The 9,473-nt window shown below is 46.3% G+C and overlaps 1 protein-coding gene across 1 annotated transcript; it reads right to left on the reverse strand.

Annotated features, from left to right (window-relative positions):
- Positions 1-206: 206 nt before the first annotated feature.
- Sec23 (transport protein Sec23) lies at positions 207-9,383 on the reverse strand. The gene is made up of 3 exons (XM_050188314.3): positions 7,460-9,383; positions 6,189-6,494; positions 207-2,505 (listed from the first exon to the last, which is right to left on the reverse strand). The coding sequence occupies exons 1-3, from the start codon at positions 9,281-9,283 to the stop codon at positions 2,281-2,283; spliced, it is 2,355 nt and encodes a 784-aa protein (XP_050044271.1). The 5' UTR covers positions 9,284-9,383; the 3' UTR covers positions 207-2,280.
- Between the last annotated feature and the right edge of the window lie 90 nt (positions 9,384-9,473).

Here is a 9,473-nt window from a genome sequence, read left to right on the forward strand (position 1 = left end):
GTGTATTCCCACGGGCAAAAATGCCCGGTAATTTGAACACATAAGCATTTGCAATGGTTAATTCGAATATACTGCGCTCCGACAATACTCTCAGCAGCATGCCAAATCACGCAGCGGTGCCTCCAACTAGCCTTTCTCTGACCCCGCGATAGAGGAAAAGCTTAGGAGAGACCAGTACATCAAACTGATCAATATCCAAGGCAAAATAAATAAACACTTCTGTAATTTTATTAACATAGGTTCAATGTACAGTCCTCTTGATGCAAGTTTTTTATCTGCTTTGGTAGACCCCAGCTGAACACCACACGTACCCACAGCAGTTCTGAACTGCAGTTTGCGAGACACATATTCGTTCACAAGAGCTGTTCGCTATTGCATGTGTCCAGTATCTTAAAAAGTGCACACAAATCCTTGCATCCTTTGTGGACACGAGCTACAGCTTTTCTTTCTTAGAGGCTCAGAATGAGATTTACTTCTACTAAAAATAATAATCTTTTTTTGTAAAAATTATTTTGACAAGCTTTTTCAACCGAATTTTGTAGAGTACACTGGAGTGTCATATGCCAGAGCATTAATAAAATTAGCTTGTTGGTACGTTACCAAACTGCCTGCATAAAGTATGGAGCATGCAAGAGAGGCAGGATGCACTCTTCAGTCTCTCTTCTTTGCGCCAACATACACACAATTTGTTGTTCACCAATATATGAAAGCCAAATGACCTATGGTAAGCAGTGTCTTCACTCATAGGGGTTGCGTATGCTTGCTGACTCTAAAAACTTCAACAAAAGGTGAATGGGTTTTTTAAGAGAGCATAGAGTGAATGTGAAATGAATGAATTCATTTAATTGAATCATTTATTTATGAACAAATAAAAACACTTATGCCAGTATGAATCTTTAGGGTAACCATACAGAAAATCTTTAGGCACATTAGAACCTGCAGCAGAACAGTATCGAGGCTTATATATAGAAACCCAAATAGAAGAAATGAAAATAGCTAGGTGTACTACATCAATTTACACTAAAAAAAATTAACTCTCTTCAAGACTTATCCCGAAACAATAGTCATATGCCTTGTTTGCATTTCCTTTCTTGAAAATGCTGTACTCGCTATTTTCCTGACAAGAATGCTATGCCAAACTGATAGCGTGCATGCTATTCATTAACTGGAAGTACAAGGCGTTAAGTACAGTGCAAAGTACAGTGCCTTAAGGAAAGGAAAGGCATACAGGATGACAATTATTGTATGGGGACACGATAACCCCAAAGGGTGCAAACTTTTCTTAGTGTGTACCACTTACCAGCTTGTCAAATGAATGTAGCACAGTGCCTTTAACATAACCCAAGATTCCATCAAAAATTTAATTTATTCCCACTCTGTTTTTACACATCATACAACTACAAGAATGTGCAAGAAAAGACGTCAACTACGCCAAGATCATAACGGCATTGGAACATCAGAGGACATAAAAACAAAGAAAAGAAATAGAGTAATGCAGATGACTTTACTTCTTGGGTTCATCCTGATATATGTTGGGGCCAATATCTCTACACAAGATCAATTTGTGAAATACAGGAATGTTGTCAGGCTATGGACAGTGTGGCATAATCACACAGTTATGAAGGAGACTGTGTAAAAGAATGACAACAATTGTGGGGAAGATAGTTCTGTTGTCAGTAACAGCTTACAACAAAAGGTTGGGTTAACTAACTCTTTTACAGTCCCAGACAGTGCCAGACCATTACGACTACATGCACTGTGTGCTCTATTTTAAGGAAGGCCACATTGAACTCCTAGATGAGGAGTGTTGCAGTTACCAAGTGATTGTGGCACACTGTTGAATTGCACATCACAGAGCTTAGGTCCATTGCATTTATTCTCAGCCATTTATACCTCACCAGTTTCATGGGCTCACTTGTGGTCATTAAAACGGCGACCCACTGTGTCACTGCCTGAACAGCGTGTTTGTTGCAACCGGCTTTGTGCCCTCACTAGTGTTCTTTTTGATGCGGTACAAGACACCTGCATGACTGTAACCACTTTCTGTGGTGTTACTACAACCTGTGCCATCTATACAGCAAGATGTGAACTGACATTAAGTCTAGCAGGCCAGTTTCTTGGCTTGAAACAAAGCAAGAAAACGGCACAAGAACTCTGACGGCATGGATTGGATCAGGTTTGCAAGAAGGTACTGTGGCAAGCAGTCTTTGATATATTCTCAAAACTTGTGAACAATGCTGAAAGGCATCTGATGAAGACAGGAGCCTGCTGATGCGAGACTCAGGCAGAGCTGGAAACCGCCAGCTTTTTGAGGTGTTCCATAAACACCTGCAGGCTGACGTCATCTGTGAGGACAGGGGAACCACCGGTTTCCTGCTGGCCCCAGTTGTAGGCGTTGTTGTGTGTCACTGACGGGTTCACCTTGGAGAGCAGGAACCGGGCCTGGGAGCCACCTTGGTCGCACACAATGTATCGAGGCATCGGGAAGCGTGTCTGCAGGATCTCCTGTAAAGCCAGGCAATGGAGAGCAACACATAAAAAAATATCCCTAAAAAATATTGATTGTTTCATCACACCACGAATTCCCAGTAACCACGTACCACAATTGCTGCCAACAGGAGATGAAATGTTAAGGGCCCCGAACAACCTCTGACACTTTTTACAGAGCAGCTGTTAGGTGCCCGTTCCAGCGGCGAGCATCAACGTTGGCCTCGGCATAACCGATCGAACGCGCACAGCAAAAGATGAAAGCAAATGCGGAGCACAGCAGGGGGATGAAAGACACGAGGAGGAAAGCGGAGGAGGGCACGACAAAAAGGGTGACGAGGAAAACAGAGTGCTGGCACGACCGGGCATGTGGCCAGCATGGAAACAAAGCGCTGGCGTGGGCTTTAAACCCACTGCGCATGCACTACTTTGCCTATGCTGCCACTGCCGCTAGAGAATGCACTCCACACGAGCCACGCGTTCCCATGTTCACACTTTCTTTCTGGACAATGAGCAAAGCAACCGGTGGAAATGCTTAGTCTGCCGCTGATGCTAACCGAGCTGCCCAAGCAGAGGTTCAACGCCGCCACCGAGAGCACCTTGTCCTTCAGTATCGAATTGTTTGCCATGATATATCACAAATTGAAAACAATAAACAACAGGTGCATTCGAAATTTGCATCAGAGAGTATCGTAATTGTCGGTGAAATTTTTACGGATTTTAAATAAACACAGGCACTTTCTTTTTCATTCTGACATCTTAAGTTCCAGAAAACTCCAATCTGATTATTAGGCACGCTGTAGTGGGGGACTATGGACAAATTTTGGCCACCTGCGGTTCTTTTAACGTGCACCAAATGCACGGTACACAAACATTTCTCCATTTCGGGCCCATCATAATGTGGCCGCTGCAGCCGGGATTTGATCCCACAACCTCATGCGTAGCAGCGCAACACTGTAGCCACTAAGCATCCACGTCAAGTAACACAGGAATTGCACGAAGTACACCATGACAATATTTTTTTTTTCGTGAACATGGAAGCACTATGCACCACGTGGACGCTACAAACTAAAAAAATTCGGGCAGAACCCACATCATGACGAATGTCAATGCGGTCAGTAGTGAAGCATTGTACTGACACATAGCATTGTCAGAGCCAAAACATGTCTGCAGCAGGTCTCCTATCTTGCGGTTCTCACCGCACACACTGCGCCATCTAGCAGCAGCAGCGTCGCGAAGTTCTCACATGGCGCAGGTTATATTCCACCAAGCACCAAAAAAATATTTTTTGTACCTCGGCTGTTTTTTGTACCTCGTCTTGACATGCACGAAGCATCCATTGTCTATGCAATACGTATTTTTTCATACGTGCAATAAACATCAGCTGTGAGTGAGCGCGTGTGGTGTTTATTCTTCTACGTCCTTTGTGCTTTTAGCGCTCTAAGTTTTTATTATATTACACATAACCAGTGACCCAAGCTGGCGTCAAAGAGGTTCACTGAAGTGCGCACATACCCTCTGTCCCAAGTTGGTGTCAAAGAAGTTCAATAAAGAGTGGCACAGACCAAGTGACACATACTCAGTGCTCCATGTTAACACCAAAGAGGTTCGTTGAACCGCCACACATAACCAGTGCCGCACACCCAGTGACACAAGTCGGGGTCAAAGAGGTTCGCTGAAGAGCAGCACATACCCAGTGGAACATGCACAGTGACCTAAGTTGGTCCAACAGTTGGTTCCAATCCCTATTCCTTCAGCATAGCAGCCCAATGCGCTACCCATTAGACCATGGACTGCTCAGTGACCTAAGTTGGCAGAAAAACGGTTAGAGACACAGACAAAAAGGCCTTGGAAAGTGCTTCAAGTACCCTAAGAATGCTGTTCACATTTTACCAATCCTGTGCTCTTTGGCCTTATCCGGTCTCCTCTTTGCAAGTCGTGACGACAGCAGGGCCCCGCGCGTGATGTCACCAGGGTAAAAGTTGTCAGTTGGTCAGCCAATGAGGCACGATAGAACCAACGTGTAGTTAGCCGACAGTGTACTTTTATAAATGTAGGGGGCTCAGCCTTTGTGCAGGGCTGGGGATGTGGCATGGGTATCTACCACTCTCAATGAATCTCTTTCAAGATGACTTGGAGCACTGTGTATCTGTCACTCAGTCTGTGCTACTCTTCAATGAACCTCTTTGATGCCAGCCTGGGTCAATTTGGTATGTGGCAGTAGATGCGTGCCACCCTTCAATGAAAATATTTGATGCCAACTTTGGTAACTGCCACTGGGAATATGCTGCTCTATAATGACAAGAAGGATCCTTTCGCGATAGGAAATTTCGACTAGCCGAATGTACCACTAGAGATCATTTTAAATTTCTCCCATACTGCACTGAATCAAACCCATCCCACATGCATTCTTTAAAGACAGCAGCCCAACGGTTTGGCAAGCTGCACCAAAAATGCACTAGGTATGTGTCGCTTTTCAGTGAGTCTTTCACACCAACTCTTTAGTGGGCATTGCCACGAATGCACTGGATAATTGCCACTCTTCAATGCAATGCATGGGGAAAAAAGGTGCACTGCAGTGATTAAGGGTTCTGGAGCACTGTTAGACCTCTTTTATAGGAAAGCTCACAGAGGGTAGGGATGCATGCCAGCAAGTGGTGACATTGAAAGTGAGTGGCAACCACCTTCCCACACTTCAGAGCAACTGCCACTTAATACTGAGCCAGGCAGCTCAGTGCTAAAAAGTGACTCCTTTCTCCAGGATTCCTTTGTCACCACAGTTATGATGAATTTCTGACCTCCAGTCCGCAAGAGGACTAAGTGCCGAGTGTGATGCTAAGGAAATATGCAAGGGCACAGAGGGTATTCCAACTACATGTTATGTCATTGCTCACTTGTGTGAGGCCCAAGACTGTTTTCAGCAAGTTTGCAATGCTTTGCCATTTCTGTTAAGAATTTGTCTCAGTTGCAAACGATGGCTCAGCCGTTACACAATTCACAAAACAGGTCATCCGATGCCTGAAACAGCACTCTACAAACTTGGTAAACTTTCTCATGAATTGCTTGAGATGCACAGTACGTGAGAAAATTTCACTGACTATTTCTATATTCTTTGTCAAGAAGTGACGCACCTATACTTTGTTACATGCTTAGCAGGCAACACTGCAGAAGCTACTGCAAGTAATGCAGTCATAGAAGTCTCAATCCCCGCATTTTTCAGTGCAGTTTTTCTTTTATCTGTGATGCTTTCTATGGAACAAGTATTTCATATACCATAACTTGTGGACATAATGTTACGTTCAATGGCATGTTATTTGTGCACCTTAGTGCTTCCAGTATGTGACATACTATGTTTCGGTCGCAAGTGCGAGCAATGAGCTGTGGCTGTGGCTGGTTGCAGAAATGCCTCGCTCCTCTCATTTTGTGGTAAATTGGTTCAGATCTGCAACACCTTCCATGTATGAATTACGTCATATTTTGCAACACTAAAGTACAAGACTTCATCTTTCACCAAATTACATAATGCATGCCTATACCTTTCTTTCATACATAAAGTACAATTTTTTTGGTCATAAATGAAAACAGTTAGAGTAGTCTCTTTGAAATTTTCAGCATTGGCTGGTTTCTATGAAATGGAGTATAGAAATTGGCAGTAATCGTCAATAACGCAAGATAACAGAGAAAAAGTGCAGCAGTTGGACCTGTGCATCGTCTTCGGGAGCCTGAAGCAGCTGCCGGAAATTTTCATGTTCGGGTGAGTTCTGGTAGCCAGCCTTGCGCCATTGAGCGATTGTTTCACCGTGGAAGATGACAATGTGGAAGAAGGTGTCCATGAGCAGGATCCTGTCAGGCTGGATGCTGCTTGTGTCAAGCAGAACAGGTTCAGGTGGTCCATTGAAGGAGTATGCGTACAGGATGGGCTGGATCATGATCAGAGATTGGGTCATATCCTCACGGTTCAGCATGTGCCTGTAGTACGAGGTCTCATCGGGGCTATTGTTGAATACCTGCAACAGTTATACAAAGCAAGCAATTTGCGCTAAGTTGTGCTGACTGAGTTGCGCTGCAATTTGCGCTGACTTTTACTAAGTTGTGCAAACTGTCTTCAGGTAAAAAAAAGTCAAAGGCATCAAAACACTGTTTCACTAGAAAAAGACTTCTCAGCACATCTCCAGAAGCCAAGATTGAGCATTGATGAAACAAATATACAAGTACGCCAATGTAGCTTCATAGCCTGAAACACTGCAATACAGTTCAACCTCGACATAGCAAGCATGGATACAACGAATCATCAGATGTAATGAAGTAAATCTAAAATGTTTTAGTGCCTATATTATTGTCCCGACATGGCGGCATTTGTGCAGCACAGAGACATGAAGTCATCACGAGAAGCAGAATGTGGTACTGACAATACAGGTCACACAACCTGCCATTAAGTACAGGAAAGAAATACTGAGTGCCCAGGTTTGCCTGTCTGAACATGCACATCTACGAGGGTGCTGTGTGGCACGACTGCGAGGTGGCACACCTGTGGCTGTTCTACTGTAGTTTCCATGAAATCAGAGCACTCAGAGCACAGTGCTTGTTAGCTTGTCTCATGAATAAAGTAAATGGTTACGTGTAATTGGCTACTGAAATAAATAACTGAATTACTGTGAGTGTTACTGAGGAAAAAGTAATAAGCCAATTACAAGCGTACCAAGAAATGTAATTGGTTACAAGTATTTAATTACATGTAATTCATTACATACAAGTCTGCCATGAATGCAGTCGAGTTCTTGGGAAACCATCGCACAGACTTTAACTGTTTAACTACAATATCACTGCTTCCAATCCCTATCCTCAAATCCTGTAGGGTGCACGCATACATCATCCAGGCAACTTTTGATGAACACTGGTCATGGCTGCAAGTTTTCACAACCCTTACATGCCATCAAAAAACATTTACAGTGCGATTTACAGTGTTGCTTACCTGTATGAACTGCGATCTTCGAAGGTGAAACATAAACTGGGGGTATAGGGAAAAGTTCTCTGCATACCGGAAAGAACTTGGGTCGTCTTTGGCATATTCGCCAAACTTTTGGCACAGCTTTATGAGAGTCCGATCAATAAAGCGCAACACGTCAGCTCCGTCATCCTCTCCCTGTGCTCTGAAGCATGCCAGACGTGCCATAAGCACTGCTGCAGCCTCCTGGTCAAAGCCAGCAGAAATGTGATGCAGGTTGGCTGATGCATCTGCCCAGTTCCTTGCTACAGTTGTTACCCTAACCCTCTTCTGACCACTCGGATGCTGATACTGTGTGATGAACTGAAGGCACCCCCTACCACCCTGAGGAATGGGTGCATTGTGCTGGTTCGCCACCTCAAGGAATATCCCCATGGTCGTGCTGGGACTGAGGGTGCACATTTTCCACTGGCAAGTGCCGCCAAGGCCGGTTTCGGTGTCCGAGACACTGGAGCTCTTGACATTCGTCGAAATGCACGGCCCTATGCAGCCACTTATTTTCAGCTCCCGTGACGCCTTAACCTCAAGCAGTGCATTGAAGCCCATGCGAAATTCGCCGCGCGAATCTTTGGCGAACACCCGCTGGAAGGTCTGCTTGAACAGTGAGGAGTTAAACGAGTCACCCATAACGATATGGCCGCCGGTCATGTTGGGGCAGAACTTCATTTCGTGGAGCCCTGTCTGGTCAAGGGCGCAGGAGAAGATGTCAACAGCGTGTCCGTTTGCAGAAGCCCTGTGAGCCAGAGCCTCGTAGTGCTTGATGGCACGGCGCATGTGCTTGCAATTGTCTTTCGAGATGTCGTGGTGTGAGCGGATGGTAATCTTGAGCTCGTCGCCGACAATCATTCCTGGCCCTTGGGTGCATGGGCCGCCTGTGAAGAGCATGATTCGTGCGCCCGTGTTTGGGTAGCTGCACTCTAGCAATCCGACGGCTATGGACAGCGCCACACCCGTGGACCGGAGCGGGCGCTTGCCCTGCGACACGGGCCAAGGATCGCGCTGCAGGCTGTCCAAGAGGTCGGACATGTTCATGTCGCACTTGTGCACCGGCTGCAGGAAGCGGCTCGCCGGCGGCACGGGTTGTGGGTGCTGCGGCTGCTGTGGATGCTGTGGCATGCGCGGTTGCTGTGGTGCAACGCCCTGCGGTTGCTGCCCGAACTTGCCTACGCCCAGCATGTCCTGGATCTGCTTGGCCGTCAGGTCCTTGGTGCCTCGGAACACGTAGCTCTTGGCACACCCATCGCTTCCTAGCTCGTGCACCTGAACCATCTTGCCGAAGGTAATGAGCCCGATGAGAGCATTAGCAGGAAGCAGTGAAAGGGACATTTGTAGTGACTCCTTGAGCGCCGTCAGCTCGTCATCGTCGATGCAGGTGTCAACAACGAACAAGAATATCGGCGGTACGCAGGCGGCCCGCATGATGGTGTACTCGATGGTCGAAAACTGCGGGATCAGCTCAGCCGGCTGGTGCTGCTCTGAGATGGAAGCGTACTGGGGAGGAAACGGGTTCCTCTGGAAGCAAAAGTTGCACACCCACAGTTTTGCGCGGTAGTCCACCTGGCACAGAGGGTTGAGAATGGCCCGGCACGTTTGCCGGGTGCACTGGACGGGGTCATATTGGATCGGCGGAAGGTCTGGTCGCTCTTTGAGCGGCGTGAATAGACAGCCAAGGGGAATCACCAGCCGCGTCGCCTCCAGCCGGCTCGACGGCCACACATTCCAGCTAAACCTTATTCCGTCGCGATCTTCGTTTTTCTGTATAAAGTCCTGATACGTCTGGTAGGTCGCCATGTCGGCAATTTCCCCGACACCACGGTGTGCCACGTAATTGAAAGGCAGACGGTTCCCGATTTCTCGAGGAAGAGAAGTGTCACGCAAATATTCGGGTGCTGCCCCCTAGGAACCGAAAACAAGGCCGCAGCTTGTGGCCAGATTAATCGGAATTTGTGCCAAATAACTTTAACCGGTCAGGTTGTTTGTT

This window comes from Dermacentor andersoni, chromosome 2, assembly GCF_023375885.2.
Source record: "Dermacentor andersoni chromosome 2, qqDerAnde1_hic_scaffold, whole genome shotgun sequence".
NCBI lineage: Eukaryota > Metazoa > Arthropoda > Arachnida > Ixodida > Ixodidae > Dermacentor > Dermacentor andersoni.